This window comes from Zosterops lateralis (assembly GCF_965231275.1).
Source record: "Zosterops lateralis genome assembly, chromosome: 2".
Classification (NCBI taxonomy): domain Eukaryota; kingdom Metazoa; phylum Chordata; class Aves; order Passeriformes; family Zosteropidae; genus Zosterops; species Zosterops lateralis.
Genome location: NC_139763.1, coordinates 67620951 through 67647728, shown reverse-complemented (window position 1 = coordinate 67647728; position 26778 = coordinate 67620951). Strand labels below are relative to the sequence as shown.

The window sequence follows — 26778 nt, the reverse complement described above, 5'->3', positions numbered from 1 at the left end:
CTTAGGATCGAGGAGTGAAAGAAGATGAACTGCAGAGCATATTAAATTACTTATTAACAATGCATGAGGTACATTTCTGTAATTACCTACCTTTCATAGTAACTAATTGTACCAGCTCTGTAGGAAGCTTGTGGTTGAGGTTAGTTTGTAGAATTAACGTTGGTGCTTGTCATACAGGATGAAAATATTCATGATGTGCTGCAGCTGCTAGTGGCACTAATGTCCGAACATCCAGCATCCATGATCCCTGCCTTTGATCAGAGAAATGGGATACGGTAAGACAGTGAAGTGAGAAAATACCTTAAAAGTAGTTCCAGTATCATCACTCTCCAGTTTGCTTCTTTTTCACATAAATATCACACTTGCTGTTCTTTTAAACTTCAATTTCATTAATTTAAGCTTTGTTTTTTGACAAAAAGAGTGATTTCAATATGTTGGAGGAAAAAAATAATTTCCACTTAAGATTATCATTATGATATTTCAAAGTAGCTACACTCTTTTACTTGCTTCTCAATCTCAAATGGAACACATGATTAAGGTGCACCAAATAGCCATGTATCTATCTCAGAATAATTTTAAATATTCTTTCTTTGTATGTTTAACATTCTCTGGAAGAAGAAGAGGAAAACAAGAACTCATGCCCTAGCCTCTCAAATTCTGTCTGATAAAGGTGGAATTAGTGTGTTTATCTGTTTGGCTGTAAAATTAATAACTGATAATTCCCAAAGAAGCATTATTTTGTGGGGGATTTATGCCTAATTTAGTAATATATTTTTTTTCAGGGACTAATACAATTTTCATGTTAATACTTTAATATGAAATTTTATTTTGTGCTGTTCTGAAAATACTTTTGAAAATGTAAGGGGCTTATAAAAGGGAAGAAGCCCCACAGCATCTACTACTTGGTAGATTCAGGCTCCATTTTGCCGAAATGCTAAGATCTTTGTCCAGAGATATGTACTTAAACTGTTTGAATGACAATGGTCATTGAAAGAAAGACTCATGGTTAGGACTTTGCTTTCTGTCTATAGTTTGTATTCAACCAGAATTCTTTTCATGTCATTTTTTGAAGAAGGGTAAGTCTAATCTGCAAGACTGGAGACATTGTCATGTAACATTTGTGGTACTGGTATTAGAAGTGTTTGAATGGTGCAGTCTTCATGTTTGAAACTCTGTGTTGTAGAAGTGGGGAGAATGCACAGAATTACGACTTTTAAGTGTTTTTAAAAAGAAACAGAGCACCCCCAAAGCCTTATATAAAATTAGGGGTTCATTTGCCTAAGATGTAAGAGGACAAAAGCCCCATAGGTCATTTGGTAATAGCAGAAGTCATTTCAAAAGAGGAAGATATTCTCTGAAAAAGCATTCTTTACTGGAGAAAGACTAGAAAAGATGGCTAGAAGCTGAAGCCAAGCTAATTCTAATAGGAAACTAAAATATAAATTCGAAAATTTGTTGCAGAACAGTTCAGGGCAAGGGTAATGTTTTCTGTCTCTTGGTGACTTCAGATCGAGGCTGGTTTCCTTTCTGAATGACTGCATAATTTGTGCTTAAACCTATCCTATTAATGAAATGTTTAATAATTAGATTAGTTAATATTTGAGGCACTTCTCTTTTTTTTTGTATCCAGGATTTAAAAACAGAGAGTGTAATGAAAGGAGATTTTCACTAGCACCCAGGAACTCCAGGATATGACCTTGTGTTCCAGTCTGCTTCTCTTGTCCTAAGTTACAACTGCTCAGATGGTCTCTTATTTGGTTGTTCCAAGACAGAAGTATGGGATAAGATTTTACTTTCTCTTGTAAAATATTGAGCTGAACCAAACTAACCATGTCCCCAACCTCAAAAATTCATAGTTGGACTCTTCTGCTGCACTTGATTCTTTCAGTATATCCTATTTTGTGTAAATTGTTGTTTTTATTTATTTATTTCTTAATAAATATCCTTGCTCAGTGAACTACAAGCTATATGCGTGATGTTTAGTAATACAATCTATATGTGTGATATTTGAGCTTGAGTTTGTTTTTTCTGTTTTAGAGTAATTTATAAATTATTGGCTTCAAAAAGTGAAAGTATATGGGTGCAAGCTTTGAAGGTCCTTGGATATTTTCTTAAACATTTGGGTCATAAGTAAGTGTCATTTTAAAATTTTTGTAGTGGTGTATTTAAGTTCACAGTTCTTCTTGTCTTTTTATCATGACTACTGTATATTCTTTAGTCTTTAGAAATTACTTCAAATTATTAGGTTTTCTGATTAATAATTTGTATACTGTTAGCTTTATAAATTAGATATTTTTTTCCAGTTAACTTGTTATTACTATGATGTTTGAATCAGTAAGTTGGTTGTCTTTCAGATATATGATATGCTGAAACTCAAGTCTTAAAACAAGGGAAAAACATTTTCCAGAAATGCTTCTTATGGCTGTATATTGCATGTTCAGCTAAAGTTAACAGGAAACATATGAGTGTGATCTAAAATTTGCTTCTGGAATTATCAGTGTCATTGCAATAAAGTTTTCAGGGCAGCACTTTTAAAAATAGTTTTAGAAGGATGGGAAAAATGAAATAGAATATTTTATTGACATGGGAATGTTTCAGAAAGAAAAGCAGATACATCAGGCAAGTGGTGTTTAAAAAAGGTGGTAGGGACATATCTCTGTGCAAGAAATACTCACATAGAAAATGTGGCAGCAAGAAATATTCCAATTTTAAAAGACTTGATGTCACAAAATGGGTTTACTTAGTCTGATCTTCCATATTATAGTGTCAAGAAAGCACTAACAATCGTGCAGTGCTGCATAGCCTGCCATGGCTCATTTTGCCCTTTTACATGTGGTAAGATTCCTACTGGGATTATCTCAAAATGGCATTTTAGTGAGGCTGTGTATTATAAAAATTAACCACATGCTTCACAAGAGACTTCTTCATAGAAGCCTCATTTGAAAGGAAAGGAGGTAGGAGTCCAGCCAGAATGTGGTATTGCTAGAAATGCTTTTCTCAGTAAGATCAATAAAAAATGACTGTGTAATTGAGAGACAGTTAGCTGAGAATACGCTTCTAAATGGGATTTTCCCTTTGGGATCCAGCAAGTTGAATACTGTTCTGGGAATTAATAAAGCAAATTGATAGTCCACTCAAGAATCTCCAAGGACTTTTCAAACATTACTTAGTAAAAGTCGTTCACATCAATAGGGGTTGGATTAGGTATGATATACCAGATGAAGGTTTGACTTGTCAGCAGCCTGGTTGCATCCAAATAAATACATTTATTTAAAATATTTATCACTTATCCAGAAAATCAAGTTGCAACCTATTTCCTGGGTGCATCACAGTGTGACTCTTGGGGATGGTGTTGTGCAGGGCCAGCTGCTGGACTCAGTGGTCCTTGTGGGTCCCTCCTGAAATTTTAATTTAACATCTATTTGCAATTATGGATATATTAGTGTAGTTTCTATTGTTGAGTGAACATATGTACTTAGGAAAATTTAACTTTTTCTTCATGTAATTGGAGGGATTGAAATCCCCTTGAATACTCTGTGCAACTTTCAAAGGTTTTTTAATTTTTAGACCTCTGAACATCTGCAAATGTGCATATTTTATGTAGATTTTAGCAAGTAAAGATGCCTTTCCATTTTGTGTTTTACAACTAGTTCTTATGTCTTTTTGTTCACATACATATGTGTGCGTACACACGACTTCATAAAATGAAAGTCAACCACAAAAATTATAAAGTATATTATAAAATATAATTTATATTCCTGTTTCACAGTACAGGAAGCAGGCATTGCATTCTAATGCAGTGAAGCAGAATCACATAAAGAGATGTTACATGATTTATGAAATCTAAACCAATACAATATTACTAACAAATGTGTAGGTACTAAACCAATTACTGTTGCTGTAGTTCGTATTTATACATGCATCACAGATGAAGCTATAGAGTAGAATTAATTAATTCTCAGAAATGACCAGTAATGTGTTAGATGACAGCCTGAATAACTTAATTGATTTTTTCTTTGTGATCTGTGATGATAGACTACTTTGTCTAAACTTAGCAGTTGACAAAATCCTGGCTGCCATATTTGATTCTTTCTATGCCACCACTTGAAATAATAGTTTGTTGTTTACTTTTGGGTTTTACCCACACATTTAAACGTCTTAATGGATTTCTACTTCAAATACCTGTAGGAATTTTCTCATAATTAACTCATTAACTCCCTTCTGTGCATAGAAAAGTACACACTGTTGTAAGTTATTGCCACTCTCTTTTGTGGTTCTTACTTTGAAAATTATAAAATAATCTATTAATTTCAAAAGTTATAAAATAAACCTATATAATTTATGTGTTATTTTTACTGATAATCATGAAAACACAGTTTCTGATTTTTTGAATGTGTAAAATTTTTAGAAACGTTACTGTATCCTATTGAATTTTTTCTGCTGCTTTAATATAGATTATTATTTATTTTGAAAAATTATTTTTATTTTATATCCATTATTGCAGTAGGCAAATTTAGTGATGCAAAGTATGAGAAATACTCTATTTATGATGTTATGTCCCATTTTAAAAGGGTGGGGTTTAGTGACAAGGGAATTCATTGTGAGCTACTTCCTCCTCCACTTTTTAAAGATTTCAGTAGTTTTGGATCCTAAATGTGCAATACACTTCAAAAACATAGAATTTCATAACTTTTCAGGATTTTATTTCTTTCTCATTGCAAAATGTTATTCCAGGATTGAATTATTTTGACTTAATAAGAGAATGATAGATAAAGAAGAAAGGTGTTACTGGAAAATCCATATATATATATATATATATATATTAGTATTAACATATGCAGATTGCTTAAGCAGTCTGAGGGAGGCTGGCCCAAATCACCCACTGTGGTTGCTTCCAACCTAACCAATTCTGTGATTAATGTTAGAAAATGTGTAGCTGGATTGTCCCGAGTTCTTGTGATGTGACAAAAGGTGTGTTCTTCAGTGATAACATTTTAACCAGTCTGTGCACATCTTGAATTTTCTTACTCTGAGTAAGACAGCCGACTTTGAGAATGGTGTGTGATTTATTTTATACAAAAGTCTATCTTAAATACAATGATCATTTTCTGAGAACCTTTGTATATTTGTACAATTGCATTCATTGTGGGAAATATCTTAAATATATATAAAATAAAAAGCTTGGGAGCTTTTTAGTACAGCATCAAAACTTTTGGGTTGTATCTTGCATTTACTTAAAATGCTAATCATGTGCCTAATGTTTTTGTTTTCTCTTACAGGAGAAAGGTTGAAATCATGCATACTCATAGTCTTTTCACACTTCTTGGAGAAAGGTTGATGCTGCACACAAATACAGTGACGGTTACAACATATAACACACTTTATGAGGTACAAATTGTTAAATGTAAATATTATTGTTTCTACATAAAAAGTATGACTTAAAAATATCTGCTGTATAATTTCCTGACTCTCAAGACTTTTGAGAAAAAATTTAGAAATTTTGAGAAAGCGCTTCTTGGTTCACAAAGTATTTTGCCATGTTTTAGATGTTCTTATCAACAATGTCATGATTTTTACACAGGCTCTGTAAAACTTCCCACTTCTGATGGAAGAGATCCTGTTACTTAGGATATTCATCACTTTTCACAAAAAAACCTCAAAACCAAACCACAACAGATACTGAAGATGTGCAATTATTCATAGTTCTCCGTTGTGTTTCCATTGAAATGGAAAGTGCTGAAGTCAGAGATGCCTCTTTAATTTTTTCTTTCTTTGTCATGTCTCTCATTTTAAGTTTACAAAATTTTGAAGAGTCCTGGTTTTTTTTCTTTTTTAAACACGCCAAATGATAACTAACACACTCACTTGTATGTAGCGGATATTGCTTGAGACAAATAAGTATGACACCCCACCCCCCCCCCCCCCCAAAGCATTCAGCTGTTCTACCTGGTTCTTTTAGAAGCTTAATTTTCAATTACGTGCAATTTTGTAAAAGCAAAATATTGAGAACAAGTTGTTTTAAACCCATGTCTTCATGCATGCACACGTAAAGCTCGTGTCCGATCTTCAATTATTACTAAAATGATGACTTACAATACGATCTCTTGGAATTTCTGAAAATCTTATGCATTAAAAAGATTTTTAGTAATGGTTTTAGTCACAAATAGATTAAATGACTAGATGCTCAGGGTAGGTTCTAAAAAAGAAATAATAGACTAGAGGAGTGCTTGGTTTTAAGGGTTCTGGGTCTGAGAAATGAAGAAAATGATTCTCCTATTGTAAAAGCCTAACATCATCTATTTGCCGGTGGCTAAGAGCCAAATTCTTCTTTATTGCACATTACCTTTTATGGTTTGGCCACTTGAGCCTCAGAGTCCAGTTCCTGCATTCAGTTTTCTGAGTGCTTCTGTGATTGGTACACTCAGTAAATGCATAACTCATTGACAGAATCAAAGTCCTTGTGAAGTTCAGCATCCACAGGCATTTAAATTTGAGGAAAAAAAAAACAAACAGAGGAAAGGAGAAAAAAGGGGTTAAGTGCTGTAATTACAGAAGATTTGCTAAGAAACTGATGCTAAGGAACAGATATTTTCCATATTCTCTCATATAATGCAGGGGCATATTTGCATTCTATTTCAAATATCAATGTGTGAAGATCTATTCTAACTGTGTTTGTGACTGACATTAGTTTGATTATTTTTCTAACGAGAGAGCTAAAGTTCTTTAAAATACATATTGCTAGTAAAATTACTCTATTTTGAAATGCAATTACTTGAATGTATTTAGTAAGAGTTCTGCGTTGATATCATTGCACTTTTTAGCTTGTTCTTAAAAATGAAGTTGTATACACACATCCAGTGACAGGTATCCCAGTGTGAAAGGTTTGCAGTGTTGCCTCAATACAGATTAATTAGGTTGTCAGGTATAATGCAAGCAACAGGAGAATGCTCTGTCTTCCTCATTATGTGAAGCCCCAGGATTATTCCTATGGAAAGCTATCTCTGACTCTTACTCTTTACTAGGTGAAGGAAGCCAAACCCTATTTTAAGAATTATTTGGTGTGGTTTTGGTGAAATGTATGAGAGTAATTGTTGTTGTATGTTGCTTGTGAAAGATATTTTGATCTGTGAATGTAAAACAATAGGAGAAATATGAATGCAATACCTTTAAAATACTGTTATTGTATATTTAGGCAGTGAGCTCAAAGTTTAGTCAATCAGCTGCAGTACAACCATGAAAATCTTTATCTCTGGATAGAGGAATTGCTTTATTCCATTCTTCAAGATTTAAAATATTTTACCTAATTTTTATATGATGTTGCATGTGGCCATGGTAAATGTTCTTAACAAATTCTAAAACAAATAAAGAAATACTGTAGTGTTTGATTAAAATGGTAAAAGGAAGTTAATATTCTGTTTTAGATTTTGACAGAACAAGTATGCACCCAAGTTGTTCATAAACCACATCCAGAGCCAGATTCGACAGTGAAAATTCAGAATCCAAGTAAGGACAATGTACTTATTATGTTTGTTTGGTAAATGTGTCACCTAGAGGCTGTGGGGTTTTTTTAAAATGATGGTTCAGAAAGTGAGAACAATTCATTCATGTATCTTAGATACATATGGGTTTCAATTACCTCTTACAATAATGGCTGTCAGCAACTATTTCTTTTTTTTCAACATTACTAAAGTGCTTTACGTAACTAATTTATTCTTTCAAAGTGATTCTTAAGGTGGTGGCAACGCTGCTAAAGAACTCCACACCAAGTGCAGAGCTGATGGAAGTTCGGCGTTTGTTCTTATCCGATATGATAAAACTCTTTAGTAATAGCCGTGAAAACAGAAGGTATGTCAATACAAATAGTATTTTCTCCTCACTGATTTCTGGGTTATAGCAATCCACAATACTCTGTGTAGAATTTTATAGTCTGTAATAAATTAAATGTATTTAAAATAAATTTAACACTTTTATGGTAACATTTCTTAGTTCAGTAACTAGTACTGGATTCTCCTCTATAGTTTACTGTATTTTTTTTCGTGATGAAGTATTTTTAAGTTTATTCCTAACTTAATTGGATTGATGTTAAGAGATTATGTTCCTCCCATGTTAACCATCGTAACGTTAAAATAAAGAAGCTTTGTTTGGATATATTTTGAACTAATTATTTCACTTTAGATGTTTACTTCAGTGTTCAGTGTGGCAGGACTGGATGTTTTCTCTGGGATACATTAATCCTAAGAACTCAGAAGAGCAGAAGATCACAGAGATGGTTTACAACATCTTCCGTATTCTCTTGTACCATGCAATAAAATATGAATGGGGAGGCTGGAGAGTGTGGGTGGATACTCTTTCTATAGCCCATTCCAAGGTAAGAAACAGCCCTTAGTTTTGTTTGGGGTTTTTTTGTGTTTTGTTTTGTTTTTTAATACTGGTAACCCCCAAAAGCGGTAGCAATGTAGCAATACAAGATGTAAAGTGATTTAGTGCCATCTGGTGGTTCTTGCTATTCATGTCAAGGTGGCTTTTTTTCTTGTCAAACACTTTGTAAGCTGTACTTAATATATTCCTAAAAATCTTGCTAGATTTTGGCCACTTCATCTGGTGTATTCATCCACGTAATCTGTTCTTTTCTTCTTAAGGTCACATATGAGGCTCACAAGGAATATCTAGCAAAAATGTATGAAGAGTATCAAAGGCAAGAGGAAGAAAACATAAAAAAGGGGAAGAAGGGGAATGTGAGCACCATCTCAGGTCTTTCCTCACAGACAACGGGAGCAAAAGGTGGAATGGAAATTCGAGAGATAGAAGATCTTTCACAAAGTCAAAGTCCAGAAAGTGAGACAGATTACCCTGTCAATACAGATACGAGGGACTTGCTCATGGCTACAAAGGTGTCAGATGATGTGCTTGGAACTGCTGAGAGACCTGGAGGAGGAGGAGTGCATGTGGAAGTTCACGACCTTTTAGTTGATATAAAAGCTGAAAAAGTAGAAGCTACTGAAGTAAAACTTGACGATATGGATTTGTCACCAGAGACACTGGGAACTGGAGAAAATGGTGCATTGGTAGAAGTGGAATCTCTTCTAGATAATGTATATAGTGCAGCTGTTGAGAAGCTCCAAAACAATGTTCATGGAAGTGTGGGTATTATTAAGAAGAATGAAGAAAAAGATAATGGTCCATTAATAACTCTGGCTGATGAGAAAGATGAACCTTCTACTAACAATACCTCATTTCTCTTTGATAAAATACCTAGTCAGGAGGAGAAACTCCTTCCTGAACTTTCAAGTAATCACATTGCCATTCCAAATGTACAAGAGACACAGATGCATCTTGGTGTAAATGATGATTTGGGATTGCTTGCCCATATGACAGGTAGTGTAGATATAACTTGTGCTTCAAGTATAATAGAGGACAAAGAGTTCAAGATTCACACCACTTCAGATGGAATGAATAGCATTTCTGAGAGGGAGTTGTCTTCATCATCTAAAGGATTAGAATATGCTGAAATGACTGCCACAACTCTTGAGACAGAATCTTCTGGTAGCAAAACTGTACCTAGTGTTGATGCAGGAAGTATAATATCAGATACAGAAAGATCTGATGATGGTAAGGAGGCTGGCAAGGAGATACGGAAGATACAGACAACTACCACAACCCAGGTAAATTTCAAGTAGCTGTGTGTGTCTGATGTAATCACTGCTCATTGCTGAGGGGGAGATTAATACTATGATACCTGAGAGATATTTGAAGTATATTTCTTTAATTATTTGAAAAATGTACATCTTCTAGGCCCATTTCTTTTAAAATGCCATAGTGTGAAATTTTGCATGACTGTATTAAATATATATTGCTTATACTACCTAAATAACAATTTTTCCCACTAAAATCAGTAATAAAGTACAATGAATTGGTATAAATATTTGGGAATTAATCTCTCTTTTAAATAAGGTCCTTAAAGAGAGTTATCAACCAGCAACCAGCAGAAATTTATCTTTTAATCTCGCCTTTGTGTACTATGAACTCTAAGTTGTCCATGGTTAAATATATTTCTTAAAGTTAAGTTTAAAAAAAAGTAGTTTAAATAAGATATAAATGGAGAATTGTTTTCTTGAATAATGAGAAGGGGTTTTTTTAGCACTTTTATGGTGGAGCTGGTAGTTGGAGTTTTGATTGCTGTAGATATGGTAACTGCCTTGTTAGATTTGATCTTGAGACCACTGAAAATTACTTAAAGACCAGCCACCTGAGTGGAGATACTTGGATGTTTAATGCTTGTTTATGCAGTGGCAATGCACATCAAAGCATGTTCTTGCAGATAGAGTATTATTGCCTAAGTAAAAGCTCCTCTGTTACGTTACAGTTATGATACCATATGTTGCTACTGGCATGAGGGTTACCTGCAGTTGTACCTGAAGGAGAATGTATTTGACTGGAGCTGCTAAGCTCAAATTCTCTAAATACAGGTCTACAATCATCTCCTTGCTGTATCAGAAAGAAGTAATCATCTTTTATTTCAATGGACTGAAAGAAAGCAAGCAAATTGTCTGGCAGAGATAGGAAATACTGCTTACTTCTAAGAACAGTTAATGCCTTTATTAATAATAGATCAAATATTGAAGAATATCAAACTCACTGATTCCTATGTTTATAACTAGGAAAAAACCAGAAAATACAATGGAAAACACTATGCAGAAGATTCATGTGATAAACTAAAATCTTAGATAAGTCTAAGAAAAAAATAAACTAATTATTTAAAGATAACGCTAAGAAAAACAGGAAACGCATTCAGCTGTAATAATTTTAGTCCCAAGAAATCAAATTATATAAAGGAAACCTTTTCTGCTCTCATAATACTGGCTACAGGAGATCAAGATCCAACTAGCAAGAAGCTTTTCAGCTCAGCTCCAGTGCTATGTCCATTTTTACATTGCTAACATAATTGTTTTGCAAAGTTCTCTTCTGTTTCAAAATTGGCAGAATGGGATTTGGGAGACTAGATGTAATTATCTAATGATCCTACTAAAAAGACCAGATAAATTTGTTTTGAAAAATGAGTAGTTGTCAAAAAATATACGTTCCTTGAAGCCACCACTATATAGTTTGTCCATGTTTTCAGTCAAATCTTCAAAGAAAATTGTGTTATTAGCCCCAAATATAATTGTTACATATGTATAAAGTCTTGTCACTGATCTTGAACGGACTACATTTGTTTTTTTCGGCTTCAACTGAAGAGCTCAGAGTAAAAGCTTGGTGAGTAGCTGAAAAGGGGGGCAGCCAGAGCCCCTCAACATTGATTGATTTGACTTGGAGCAGCTCATCTGCTGAAGGATACTGCCTGCCTTGGAGCATCAATATCTCCTGTGATGTGTGGCCACATTGTTTTACCATGTCCTTTCTCAGATTCTGTCTTGCATTCAAAAACACATTGCATAAAGTTAACATCACTTTTGAACCTCTTGTTGATGTAGGCAATACAGGGTCGATCCGTCACCCAGCAAGACCGGGATTTACGTGTAGACTTGGGATTTCGAGGAATGCCAATGACGGAAGAGCAGCGACGACAGTTTAGTCCAGGTCCACGCACAACTATGTTTCGCATTCCAGAGTTTAAATGGTCTCCCATGCACCAGCGGCTCCTGACAGACTTGCTCTTTGCACTAGAAACAGATGTACACGTTTGGAGAAGGTGCGTCGTTGTTTTCTTCTTTAACTCCTGAATTGTGTTTCCATCAATAAGGAAAAATTAGGTGTGTTGGAGAGGGGATGTTACTGGGATGGAAAGAGTTGGTGTTATCTGCAATGCCTCTCTGTATCTTCTACCTTCTCTTCTTTCCCCTTTCTAGCCTAGAACGGCTTTATTTCACAGGTAGTAATTCCTGTTTAGTTGAGGAATTGGATAAATCCTGAATACCTAAACAAACTGAGCTGCTCTTCCAGCTTATATTTAGTATTAGAATCTATAGCTCCTGTTCCAGATAGGATGATTTCTGCTAATGGCCATTTTCCTAACTGATCAGTTAAAAGAGAGCTTCTCTACCTGCAAGGTGTATAAATAAAACCTCTTTCCTATAACATTTTCTAAGGAAACACGCTATTGACAAATTTTCTTTTACATGCCAGCTCCTGGTTGGATTTAGTCTTGGTGATCGTACAATATTTTGTGACAGCAATATGATTTCCTACTGTTTTTGTACATTTTTTATATGTTAATAGAATTACTCTGTAATTATAATATAACAGAGAAAATTTACTCTAATTTCCACTACAGACTAGTTCATTTTCACAAAACTTGAGCATAGTTTTATCAAAGGAGCAATTTATATTACATTTAGTTTCCAGTTGGCTGAACTGTTCTGTGATACACACTTGGAAATAAACAATTTTGATGCTTTGCTTCTGGCCAAGTAAATGGGAGGGGGTTGTACTTCATATTCAGATAATGCTTGAAGGATAAATTTCAGATTGTATATTTTCAGTTGAAGCCTTTAATTTTTGTTTGCTGGCTGACACAAATGTTGCTTTGGGGAAACACCACACTTATAGACAGGGCATTGCTCAATATTTTCACACATGGGTTTTGTATTTTGGGGGAGTGACTGTTCCATAGGAGAATTGCTCACCAATTAGGAGTTGCTGAGATTTCACCAAATCTTAAAAGCATCTGTGGCTTGCAGAGCTGTTACTAATGCTAGGCTTTTTATCAGTTAACAAAGTTAATATTAAATCAAGTTATGTCTATGTTATCAAATTTCTCCTATAAAACAGTAGCAGGTGTTATCAAGGGTGCTTCAAATGGCACTGGTGCAGCATGGTCAACTCAATATTAAATAACTGCTTTCATGCTGCAGAAACAACTCCACAACCTTCAGCAGAACTACCTGGTGAAGTGAAGTACTGATTGTTGGGAATAAAAGGTTAGAAGATGTTGTTCTCAGCAGAGTATTTGAATATAATCCTGTGCAAAATTAGATAGCAATCAATTTGTTCATTAGACTAGCCTTGTTGATATTTTTTGACAATTTACTTGCAGAGTTTTGTAGACCAGATTTTTCCTTTTTATCAAAGAAACATTCATAGTATGATTGCAAAGAATGTATTTATCTGAAATTTATTTTAGTTGTTTTTAATCCATCTTTTCTTCTGTCCTTGCAGTCACTCCACGAAGTCTGTGATGGACTTTGTCAATAGCAATGAAAATATTATTTTTGTACACAACACAATACACCTCATTTCCCAGATGGTAGACAATATTATTATTGCTTGTGGAGGAATTTTACCACTGCTGTCAGCAGCCACATCCCCAACTGTAAGTACAATATTTCCACCTAGTGGTCATATTAGAAATTGTTGTTAATAATTCAAACCACTATTTTCAGCTAACTCTTCTGTAGGGACTCCTGTCCCCTTTCTGCTAATTCCTTCAAAAATTTAAATTTATAATCAAATTGTTGCACTTTTATATACAGAATATTTATAACATTTTGCATTTGAAATGGTAATTTTATCAGAGAAGTAGTACTTAATAAGAATAATATTTCATAGTTATTTGATATTTCATTTAAAGGGATGACCATTAAGATGATGATTCCAGCAACAAAAAAACACGCTTTATGATGTCTACTCATTGATATTCACAAACCTTTTGCATGGCCACTGTTTATTTGCATGTCAGTGGAGATCAGAATTCATCCCCTCTCTACTCGGTTTATTTCTTCATTCAGTAGATACTTTCCCCCTTTTTTCTTTATTTTTGTCTTGTATTGAAAATAACTGATATTTTTATCCCCTCAAAGTTGTAAGTTCTTAGCAGATAAAAGCTCAGGCAGGCAGAATATCATCATTTAAAAGGAAGGAGTATTTTATAAATATTGCATTAATGCAAGAGTAATTATGTTTTTCAAACAGGATGCTTTGTTTGTGCATTTAATATCTGTGACTATTTCTTTCATAATAAATGTCATCTTGAGAATTCTTTTTAAATTATCTATATTATATTATATTAACTCTATTATTATTATATAGTTAATATTGGTCTTTGAAAGGGGAGACAATGAGACCCAGAAAGGACAAAGAGACTCCTCTAAAATAATGTAGGTAGTAGGCACTGGAGACTGCAAATGTGGTTTGCAGTAAAAGCTCAAATCTTTTTTCTAGCCATTCAGCAATTGAGATTACTTTACTTTTTCTTTATTGTTACTTCAAGTTAAAAAAACCTTTTTTTGCAGATTTTATTTGAATGATATGAATGTATTGGCTGGCAATTTGCTAAACATTAATGTGATTTTCAGACAGGCAATTAATGATAAAATGCTGTCTCTTTACTATTTTCACTGTGTTAACTGGAAAAATATTTGCTATATGGAAAAGTGAAAGACTACAATTGTCTGTAGTCACAAGAATAACATTAAGGTCCTGATTTTGTGAGTGCTTCATTGTAAATATTGACAAGTATGAGCAAGTACACACTGAGCCATCTTGGAGTACAGGTTCCACTATTGTTCTTTAGAGTAAAGGACATTGGGGGATATTTTTTTTAAAGCAAACATTTTAGGCATCATTTGGAAATGATGGTGTTTTGACATCTTTTATTAAAAATATAAAACAGGCACAACATTAATTAGGCTGCAGTTCCACTGAATGCTCTTTTGGGGGTTTTAACTCTTGTCCTAGTTTATGACACTGCAAAACCATTCTATGGAATAATAATTTTGAGGTTCACCATTTTCCTCTATTTATTTTGATTAATATATGTGTGTGTGTATGTGTCTGTACAGATAGTTACCTAACACAGCTTTAATAATTGCACATCCATTTCTTAAAATATTGTATGTCAATACTGCCTTGCTCAGTAGCAGTGATTTTCATGCACTGATACAAAAGACTGTATTTTCAAATTTGGGTATTATGCACATGTTTCTCCACTACATGGGGACTATGTGTATTACTTGAATGCTTAATTTTACCATCTGTCTAGGTCAATAAGATAAAAATAAATTGTGAAATAAGGTAATTCACCTAAAGTTTGGTTTCTGGCTTCAAACTGAATGAATCCTACTGTGTCAAATAAAAAAAAAAAAAAGAAAGGATTCTTCCTGCCTGTTCAACTCCATTCCAGTTCCTTGTTGCCCATCCATAAAGATTAAAAGGAAGGTGGATTTATTCGTCATTGTGAGAGATATGAAGAGTGCAGCCCATCCTCCCTCCTTAGAGCAGCTGCTCTCCCTCAGTCTTGTTCTGAATCACAGTTTCGAAGGGAGCAGATGCCCTGCTGGGCATCAGACCACTTGTGAATATCCATCATATGATGAATGAAAAGAAGTTTCCTACTGATTCTCAGACTTCTAATGCTTGTGCATCCTTGAACTGCTCTGGAGAAGCAGATGGATTGCTGGTTCAGAATATATTTCTTCTCAGTCTTGAAAGGGCAGAGTAGGCCACTGAAAGCAATCAGTTACAAAAGGCTGTCTCGCCCTCCTCCTTCCAGAAGCTGCTAATGGGAGAGAGAAGAGGTTTGGAACTGGAAGGTTGATATGACATCTCCACTGCATAAAAACACTTACAGCAGGCCTGCTCCTGGCTGCTTTATGCCAGAGTAACTCTTAAAAGGGGAAAGGACCTGTAATCCCTCACTGATTCAAAGACTCACAGAATCACACAATGGCTGAGGCTGGGAAGGGGGTGCAGGAGGTCATCTGGTCCAACACCCATGCTCAAGCAGGGTCACCTACAGTTGTCCAGGACTGTTTTGAATCAGCTTTTCACTATGTTTAAGGATGGAGACTCCATCACCTCCCTGAGCAATTTGTGTCAGTGCTCAGTCAGCCTCACCATGGAGAAGTGTGTCTTTATTTCCATGTGGAACCTACTGTGTTGTACTTAATTACATTAATGAATAACTTTCTATCCACAATGTACAGAGTTCAAATTTTTTGTTGCACCTCCTGAATCCCTTCCAACCCCCAACCATTTTGTTAGTCTGTATAGTTCCGTAATTGAAATTGGGCATGGTATTGGAAGTCCTCTCAAGCCATACTGCAGTGCTCTTCCAAAAAGAAGCTGTTCACAGGCTACATGAGCCGCCCCACTGGGTCAGCCTGCTTACCCACATCAGCCCAAGGCCCTGTCTGCTTTAGCATTCTGCCACCAACAGTGACTGTTTGCAGCTTACATCAAAATGCAGAAGTCTTAGCAAGCTTATTGATTGCTCTACTAACACTCTGTTTCAACATTTAGGATTTTAACTACTAGAGAGGGTGTTTGAGCTGTCATATTTAATAACCACTGAGGAATTCATCCTTCTAGACTTTATCTAATCTTTTTTGAAGCTACTTACGCTTTTAGATTCCATAATATCCTATGGCATTGAGCCTGACAAAGCAATTACATAACCTTCGGAGCACTTCTTGTCTTTGTTTTTCTTAAGCCTGCTTAAATGCATAAAGTCACTATGTGCTTTACTGTTTATACTATGAAAAGAGTGGTTAATCATGTCTTTATTCAGCTCCATATCCTTTATGACTTTGTAGGATTGAGTCGTATCTCCTGGTGTGCCTGTTTGAATCCACACCATCTTCCTCTTGTTTAGTCTCTGATCCTCCATATCTCTGTTCTGCGGAGCTTTTCTGGGCTGTCAAAACCTTCACATTTTGTAGATCCTGTAGAATACATAATTTCAATTTGTCAACCAGTGTGAGCTCATTTTTACTTAATTTCTTCCTTCTTCATTTTTATGAATGGTGATGCTCCGATATTCCCACTGGAAGGTCTTTTGGGGCCCATACTGACATTTTAAAGTAACAGTTTTTACTTATTTCCTCTTAGTATATTTTATTTGTGGTGTAGGTCATGTATTTACATCTGCTTATAAAAATTAATTTACTTTTTGGTCTGGAACAGTGAAACATGAAAGCAAACGGACTACAGAACAGGCAGCAAAGGTCGTCCCACCCTTTCACTTTGGGACGATTGAAACAGGGATGGAATTCACAAAGAGATTAGGGTAAATCTCATATTCATTTTGAGCAGTTATATGTGGCCTAGATTTGTAGCCAATGGAGATCTACTCAACAGAAGCAAATGATTCAGGTGTCTCTGATGTAGACATCTACCAGATCTCTGTAGGGTCTGGCTGGAATGATTGTTAACCTGGATGTCAGTCCAGTTTCTTTTTATGAGATAGCTTGTTTTCTAATGGAAAAAGAGAGAAGCATACAGTTACTTTTTCAACTGTCTTACAGTCCTGCCTGTGCACGGTTTCTTGATTTCAGCGAATCAGTCAGAGTTCAAGCAAATCTGAGTTAATTCTGGGCCACTCATTCTTAAGCACTCCTAAATTCTGCTGCAAAACTCCCTTCTCAACAATCTGCTCTATAGTTGCTCTTACATGTATCCTATTCCCTCTGATTTTTATGAAGCACTTCACCTATTTCTCATCAGTAGAACAGATGCTGAATATTAGATGCTTGAATTAATTAAGTCTATTTGAAGAAAAGAGCCAAGGATAAATTTAGCAAAATGACTTTCAGAATGCTGGAGCAATTGCAGTTTTGATTTGATTTTTTCTCTTTTGTGGAACAGATTCTGTATTGTGTTCCCTCCCTTGCTAAAAAGAAGTAGTACTGTCGCAGTTCCCTTAGAAACCTCCCATTTCAAAAAGAATTTTTTTTCCTTTGCATGGTTCAGATTTGGACTGAAATGGCAATTCTTCTGGAGTGGGTGGAAGATTACTGCATGATTCCTTACCTGCTGTAGAACAGGCAATCTTAACTATGGAACTCATGTAATAGAAATCTGCCTTTTACCTTCTGGGATTTCCTTTTGTTTTGTTCTTGGTCTGGTTTGGAGTTTTTATTTGTTTTGTTGGTTTTAGTTGCTTTGGGTTTTTTTGGGTTTTTTTTTTTAATCCAGACTAGGATGATCTGAATAGAAAACTTTAAATATAAATTTTTTAAAAAAGGAAAAGAAAAAAAGCATCTTTATTATAAACAAACCACTCACAAATCTGTGGTAGCTCAAGACTGCAGAGGTTATATGTTGGTATGGCACACAGAACAAAATTTACTGTGATTCATAATAATCTATTCCCACAATTTTTAATATTTCATTCAATTTCAGTCCTATACTACCTCTCTCCCAGGGTCTGTACATGAACTAGCTTCAAGTGCTGGTGTTTTTAAAGTGTTCCCAATTGTATATATGAAACAATTTGAAATATGAGCAGGTTTTTTGGTTTACAGTATAATCTGGAGCACCTTCTACTTTTAATTTTGACGTCTAGTGTATTAAATTGGGAATATTAGATAACTCTGCTACTGTTATGGGGAGGTCATAAAATACAAAATGCCGATTTCCTTTTATTTTCTCCTTTCTGTTGGGGACATCTTTGAGGCTTTCTACAAATAACTGCAACCATACAGAAGACATTATTAAGATGTTGTGGAAGTGTGAAAAACAGGCCCTGTAAGGGGAAAGGTTTGCAGAAGATGCTTTCTGTTAATAGAAGTTGGTTTACAGTTATAACATTTTGTGTACAATCTAGCAATTGGAAGTAATCACTGCTTGCTACAAGGATAGCAGCTGTGACAAGGACTTGAAGACGTTGAGCAAGGCAAAAGAAATTTGAGGAGTTTAAATATATGTGACAATTCAGAACAAATTTCCAGACTCCTTGCAATCAGCTTGTTTTTCCAATTATTCTAAGTCTATAATTCAGCTTCTTACTTGGCAGAATTCAAAATATCAGCTTTCAACTTGTGATCTGAGGGCTGCTGCTGTTATATGAACTGTCTGCAAAACTTGGTTAAACATTTAGTGATGGTATGACCTGAGTATTGTGTTAGCACTGTCATGATCAGCACTTGTGTGGTTCCATGGGTGCTGTGTGCTCTACAACAATTCTGAAAATCAAAAGTGGTAAAACTGATGCTGAAAAATTGCCAGTTAGTAATTTAGAGATAACAGAGACTGGTTAATTCTCCAGCTGCATCCAACTACCAAAAGATGAAGACACATTTGAAAACTGGTTGAGCGTGGTATTTTCTGCCCCAAGAGGGAAGAAAACAGTTCATTTCAGCTTGTTTTTCTTTTTGTTAAATTGGGTTTTTCCACTGCCTAAATTTATAGCAATGATAACTGACATAGTCTGAAGTTTCTTTCTATTTTTAAAACAGAACCATTGAAAACTTAAGAGTTGGTTCCTAGCCCACTGTGACAATAGAGAAAGTGGTTCTACCTAAAACCAAACCATGAATATTAAACACACATATTTAAATGTGAAAAATGAAATTTGAATTTCGTTTAAAAATTTGAATTCAGTCTGAGTGATTTGATTCAGTCTGAGTAAATCCTGATTATTTTTTTTTCCCTGTGGTTCAAAATCATTGTCATATCTAGTTTGATACTGGTTTAGGTTGAAGAATTCACACCCAAATGTAATATTATAATGACCTAGTGTATCCAAGGGAAGAGAATTATGCATGAAGAACCAGGTTGCTTGTTGTAATTCATATTTGTTTTTTCAAAGCATTTTAAACATATTTGCCTCCTCATAAAAGGATTAACTACTTTATTACACTTAGCTGAATGGCTTGTTGTAAAATTCTCATAGCTATATAATTAGTTAAAACATTACTTTGTTTTGCATTGCTTCATAAAACTATTTTATGTACTACATAAAAGATGTACATTGCTTTGGAAAAATCAGTGTTTACATGAACTCTATAATAGTACAAGATTTAAAGTTTTCCTTGTGCATAGCTATCTCTGACAAGTCTTTATTTTTGAATGTTCATGCTTTGCTGTTTTAAATAAAAATTAAACAAATGTATAATTCCTAGATACTAATTTGTTTCAATTTACCTTGTATTTTTAGTTAACTTAAATAATTTTCTTTTTCTTTTATTGTTGTGATCTGTTGTCTGTTTTGTCTGTTGCATGTCCAGGGTTCTAAGGTTAGTATTTCTGCTGTAAGTTTCAGTTTTTTGCATTTTCAAAATACCTTATTTTTGATAGTTTGATATTTTGGCTTTTTTTACTATTATTATTCTTCCTATTATTTTCCTATATTATACAGTGATATGTGAATAGGAGTATATTAGGTGTAGTAATTATCTTTTCTTACCATATTTCCCTTAATAACCTAATGCATTGTCAATTCTGGTGTTTGCTGTTAGCTCCTGGACTGAATGTAGTCAGGTCAATGAGCTAATTTAAGTTATAAATGCAGTTGTCAGTAGAGAAACTCTTAATGTCCTGAACATGTTAATTGTATGGGAGATTTGTACTGCTCTTAAATTACCCCAGGTAGTTAGGGAATGGTGGTCAGTTCACTTTTCAATGAGTTTGAGAGACACCACTTTCTAAAATATTGGTGATACTAGAAGGCAGCTTGATCAATAATGGAATGTATTTTAGACACTATTACAATCCCAATGTGCTGTATTTAACAGGTAGAAGTAATGGTAAGTTTGGTGTAAAAAACTGTCAGTCAATTTTTTTTTTGTCCATGTTGCAGAATTTTAGGCAGATTTGTAAAAAAACCAGAAAGATTCTATTTAAGTCAAAGTTTGTTTAAATTGTTGGTAAAATGGACTAAAGTCTTATATTAAGTAAATTTGCTACATAACTTGCAGAAAATGAAAAAGCAATATATTCTGTGAGATTTAAGACTATGATTGGCACAATACAGTTGAAACTTGATAAAAGTCAACATCAGGCAGTCAACTGGCTGCAAGTGAACCCGATGTTATTTCAAGCATGAGTTCAAAGTTCAGGTTTCCATAACTACATATGAGTTTTTCTAGCAGACTGTTATGGCTATAGATTTTTGCAAATGTATTTTCTTTGGATGAGTGCATTCAAAGAATCTTCTTCCAGTCTGTTATAAAAAACGCAGCAACCTATTTTTCCAAAAAGTAGGAGCACAGCACAAACTAAACAGGTGAGCCCTGGCCAAAGATGATAGGAGATAGACTGAAAATTTTGCTTCTAAGAGTTGTCATTTTACTATTTTTCTAATAGTATCGGGCAGTTCAGACAGATGACAGCCCTTCCCATATCACTCATATGGCGACAAGCTACATCCTTAAGAGAAATTAACCAAAGGTCTATCTATCATTATGGTGACACATGTCACTTTGTATCTTTCATCTTTCAAAACAGTTGTTTCCTTAATACTGTTTGGCATAGTTTCCACTTTTATAATTTTAGATGTAAAAATATTCTTAAAAATAAGCCATGAGTGAGGCTAAAAATGTTTTCAGAGTATGGAAATAAAAGAATTCTTTGTTTCCTGTATTTTTTATTTCTTTTGGAAGAAAATTACCTTAAGAGCACAAAATGTATATATATATTTTAATATAAATACCTCTAAGCAAATTAATAAAAGTAGAGAAGCCCAATGAAACTACTTTTCAAAGGTATTAAACTGTGTGCTCAGAAAGTCTTTCAACTGGAAAGCTTGTTTACAATCAGTAAAAATCAGACACCTTTAAACAAATTTTAAAATAGTATTTAGGCATATAATTCTGGATGCAGACAAGTATCACTCATTCCTGTTTTCAGTTTTCCTAGCTCCAGAGGTAAAAGGGTTTAAACAGATATTTATTTTTTGGATTAAGGTGACTGTTTCCTCGTTTATCTGCACTGTTAAATATGTGAAGGCATTTAAAAACATGATTCTGGACATCTAGGTGTCTTTTTGAAGAAAAACATTTTAGCTTTCAGAAATACTGAACTCATTCAGAAATTTCCTGCTGATTTCCACTAAGGAGAGCCCAACAGTATGTTAGGAAAGAGACAGCAACTCCCTGGGACATGTGAGCTGCAGGCCATACCACTTGTCCCTTTTTACCTTCCCTCTCTTCTTGTCGCGAGGTAGCAAACATAATTGGAGAATTGGACTCTGTCAGGATTCTATGTGCTGTAAACATTCCAGGGAAAATTCATTCATGGAGACAGAGTGCAAAACTATATGTTTTTTCCCCCTCCACTCCTCACATTTGCTCATTTATCTAAAGGAACGTAAAAAAGTAAAAGGTATACACAGAGTAATTTCTTTAATCTGTTACCTGTTTGTGTAGCCTATGGAAGAACATAAGAATATGTTGCACCATTTTACACCATGCATTGTTTTATTATCTGCCCTTACTTTGTCTTTCTGTAATTGCTAATAACTTTCTCATTTATATTAGACTTTCTCATTTATTACAACATGTAAATGTAAATAATTTTCTCACTCTTCATGCTGCTTTACTTTGAATTTCACTCACAGCTTATGTTAATGGCTTTAGTAGGGGATTTTAAAATATCTTTTCAATCTATCTGCCATTAAACATAACAATTTAGATTTTTGTGTATATGTGCTGTCTTTATATTTCAGTTATGTTCAAACTGTTTAATTCAATTATCTCCTTTTAAAGACTGAATTGGAAAATATTGAAGTGACACAAGGAATGTCGGCAGAGACAGCAGTAACGTTTCTCAGCCGTCTGATGGCAATGGTTGATGTACTAGTATTTGCCAGCTCTCTAAATTTTAGTGAGATTGAAGCTGAAAAAAACATGTCTTCTGGAGGTCTAATGCGACAGTGCCTAAGGCTTGGTAAGTCAGCAGACAGGATGTATTAAATACTTACTTACAGATCAATGGGTTGCCATGGATCAAACAGTGACATGTGTAGGAAAGGACCTTGTCGGTAGAGTTTGATGTGATAAAGTAAAAACCCCATTTATTATTGACTTGATACATTTTTAAGGCTGATTCAATTTAGCCATAAGAAAGACATGTCTGAAAATGTTCTTCTTTATGTATTTCAAGTTGTATATATTCAGAGAGAGTAAAAATATATAATTTAAGTCAGTAAACAGAATATTTTTTTTCTTAAAACTGCTTTGCTACCTCCATGTTGCATTTTTTCTTATCCAAGTCTCCATGGATTTGTAGGACTCTGTAGGCTATGTAAAATGAAAAGAGTGAGATACCTGTGCAGACACTGTAGACTTGAATATATTTTGCAACAGCAAAGCATTTATCTTCACTGTTTACTATTATTCATACCACTTATTATGTTACTGATAATTTTACTGCTCCTGGTATAAAATTTGTGAGTTATTCTCAATTCTCATTTTTTTGATCAAACTTTCAATTACTGTCTCCTAGTAATGAGTGTTAATTGATGTTCTAAATATAATTTTGAATAAATATTCTAATTTGTGGCATTTTCATTTCTTCTTTTAGTTTGTTGTGTGGCTGTGAGGAACTGCTTAGAATGCCGGCAAAGGCAAAGAGAGAGAGTGAACAAGACATCATTAATTGGCGGTAAAACTCAAGATGCTCTTCAGAGTGTAACAGCATCAGCTGCAACCAAGGTAACTGAGCTTTAAGCAAGCAACAGCAATGATGACAAGTCTGAAACACCATTTTTTAGGATCAGAAAGTAATTGTAACTGCCTTCTCAAGTATTTGGCAAAAGCTTAGGTTTTTCTGTTAACTGGTTTATAGTAAAAGCGTGTGAGGAGGCTTATTTGAAAGATGGAAACCTTGATGCAGGAGTATGACTGCAGTAATTCTAACCAGCTTTTGCACTCTTGTTTAGCCTGCTTGAAAGAGCAAGTCTCCTTATTCACCTCTGCCATATATACCTGCATAGTTTTTTATTCCATCAGGATACTCTCTAGTTTTGATGAAATCCTGCAATCCCATCTCTGTTGGTGGAATATCTGAGTTCTGATAGCTTCAACAGATGTTTGAATGCATATTTGGCATCTGTATTTACTATCTGGCTTTAGAAGTGAATTTTATTGGATATTCAGTTGCCACTTAGTTTTTCCAGTGTTGTTAATTCATTATTCTTCTTGAGTGGTGTTGTTGTGGTTTTTTTTTTTTTTTTTTTTTTTTTTTTTTTTTTTTTTTTTTTTTTTGTGGTTTGTTGTTGTTGTTATTTTTAACTTGTTCACAGCTTTAAAACTTTGGGGATACAGAAATTAAAATATGAAATAATTTAGCAGAGCCCATGACTAAATTACAAGACATTGCATGATGTACAGGATCCCTTCTGTTTTGCTATTATATTTTCATTACTATATCAGTGTTTTTTCTTCTCTAAAGACTTTTTCAAATAGCCTTTACAAAGTTAGCTCCTTTCACAATATTATTTTATTAAATCTCACAAAGACATTACGTCTTTCAGTATTGTCACATTCAATGCAAGGAAAATCACTATAAGGAAACTTTTAGGTGTTCAGGCCTCACATTTAATGCATTTTTTTAAGGAAGCATGCTATTCTATGTTTTTTAAATAGTAGCAGTTATTTTATAAGTAGCTTGTAATAAATCTCAGTAAAATTAACATTTATTTTTATATTTCTGTTCAACATTTTCAAACACAACATACATATTAGAAATAATTTAGTGTTCTGCTATGAAGCAACTGCAATCTGAAACAAACTTTTGTGTGAAAATTGTTTTCTTAACTCTGTCTAGAGATACAGTTGTTCCAAGCAACTGGAAAGATGTAACAATTTATATTGACATAGTATTAAGAAAATAATTCAAAGCATCACTTTTTTACTAGAGCCATTATCTGAGTATTATATGTGAAATATAATTTAAGATTGGTGTAATAGCTAAAAAAAGAGTCAAATTAAGGTTCTAACAGAAATGCTTTGATATTTTGAGGGGACAAAAAAAACTCATTACTTTTTATTTTTAGACTCCCCTTGAAAATGTCCCTGGAAATCTTTCTCCCATAAAAGACCCTGATAGGCTTCTTCAGGATGTTGATATTAATCGTCTACGAGCAGTTGTTTTTCGTGATGTGGTGAGTAATATGTGCTGTAATTCTTTCTTCTGCAATGTCATCACTTACGTTTTGAAAGAGATTTTGATTGTACCAGAATTAAAAATATGTGTGTGGCACTTCATATATTAACTGCAAGCTATCTGGTTGTGACTTCATAACTAGCAGCCACCTTCTGCTCTTAAAAATTATATTGATTAAGCTATTTGAGATTAGTAGGTAACTGTGCTTAATGCTCAGTCTTAATCTTATACAAGCCAGATAATCACAGCCAAGATAAATCAGTTACGACTTAAGTTGATTAAAATTGTATCTAAAGGTGTCAACTATTTGTCCAACCAAGGTAAGAAGAAGAGTTAGTATAAATGTTATAGAATTGCAGCAAATCAGTTTGTAAACACAATTCTCACTTCTGCTGAAAGTATTTATGTATGTAAACATATATAAAAATGTTTTTTCAGATTTTTCTGCAATAGTTTTTAGCACAAAACTGCACCACAATGTACTTGTTTTTGAAAGCAGTAGAATAGGAATTATTACTGTATACCTGCAAGTACATATGTTACATTTAAATTTGCCAAGCTGAGTTCAGAGTGGCAATATTCTCTCAACTTTTCTTTTCTTAAATAATGAAAAGCAGAATACAAGACAGCGTGTTTCTGGAACTTCTATTAAAGAAATTAATAAGAGAATTTCTAGTTATTTTAAGACTTGCAAAAAACATGCAGCCAGTTTAAATAACACCCAAAAAAACAAAAAAACAAAAAAACAAAAAAAAAACAAAAAAAAAACAAAAAAAAAAAAAAACCAAAAAAAACAAAAAAAAAAAAAAAAAAAAAAAACAAAAAAAAAACAAAAAAAAAAAAAAAAAAAAAACAAAAACAAAAAAAAAAAAAAACCAAAAAAAACAAAACCAAGCACTGGATTTGTAATAGAAAGTACATACTTGTGGAATTGAGAAAAGATGAAACCAGTATAGGAATAGATAGAAACTAAAGTTATAATATTTTTCTGTTAAGTTTTACATAATGAGAATAATAAATTCAGTTCAATTTCAGTTGAACTAGAGCAATTTAATCTCAATCAGGATAATATCTAAATCAAAGATGGCATTTTAGCTTGAATAGCAGATTAGATGGGATGAGAAGAAGACAGCAAAGTTATAGTGGTCCTTGCTTTCACTTAAATCAATCCTGGAAACCTAGGATTGCTACTGACAGCTCCTGTGGAAGGGGAAATCAGAACATACAACCTGGAGTTTATTTCTGGAAGAAAAACACTAGTACAATTCTCCCTGCTTTTTCATGTTACCACAAGATGTTTTATGCCTGCTTATGCATCCAGCATCAGCTAGAGAAACAACAGTGAGCTTAGATTTCCCTCTCAGCAATTGTACCCTTCACCTCCTTCTGTCAGGGTCCTTCACAATCCCATCCTTGGGGCAGCAGAAGACAGTTGCTCTTGCTGCCAGGACGCTTTTTAAGCACTCTCAGAGTAGAGTCAGGTGTCTGTTTTGAAAAGTCCATTGACCCCACAGACCCCAACATTTGTGTAGTTGCCAAATTACCTCCAAAATTCAGTACTTAATGTATGTACTGCTCCACTGAAAATCCACTCAGCCTTCTGCATTATCCAATTGCTGCCGTGCTGGCAGAAGCACCATTTCAGCCAGATCTTATCTGTAAAGACTTGTGATGATCTTGTATGAAAATTCCGTGAAACTATTCAATATTCTAGATGTGTTTATTTTTCCCTGGCACAGGATGACAGCAAACAGGCTCAGTTCCTGGCTTTGGCAGTAGTTTACTTCATCTCTGTCCTGATGGTCTCCAAGTACCGTGACATCCTGGAACCACAGCGAGAAACTGCGAGGTCTGGGAGCCAGGCAGGTAGAAATATCAGACAAGAAATAAATTCACCAACAAGTACAGGTAAATTTGTTTTCTTCAAATGTTTTATGATTTATTTATTGTTCAGAA

The 26778-nt window shown here is 34.2% G+C and overlaps 1 protein-coding gene across 1 annotated transcript in view; it reads left to right on the top strand.

The window, feature by feature from the left end:
* The window catches only part of NBEA (neurobeachin), a 453768-nt gene that overhangs the window by 131783 nt on the left and 295207 nt on the right, over window positions 1–26778 (top strand). The window contains exons 15-28 of the mRNA XM_083884753.1: window positions 6–68; window positions 178–275; window positions 2038–2130; window positions 5280–5388; window positions 7422–7503; window positions 7722–7845; window positions 8176–8368; window positions 8640–9662; window positions 11472–11689; window positions 13156–13309; window positions 22422–22602; window positions 23239–23369; window positions 24713–24820; window positions 26562–26730. Coding sequence (XP_083740879.1) covers window positions 6–68; window positions 178–275; window positions 2038–2130; window positions 5280–5388; window positions 7422–7503; window positions 7722–7845; window positions 8176–8368; window positions 8640–9662; window positions 11472–11689; window positions 13156–13309; window positions 22422–22602; window positions 23239–23369; window positions 24713–24820; window positions 26562–26730 — 2746 coding nt within the window. The remainder of the gene's footprint in view (window positions 1–5; window positions 69–177; window positions 276–2037; window positions 2131–5279; window positions 5389–7421; window positions 7504–7721; window positions 7846–8175; window positions 8369–8639; window positions 9663–11471; window positions 11690–13155; window positions 13310–22421; window positions 22603–23238; window positions 23370–24712; window positions 24821–26561; window positions 26731–26778) is intronic.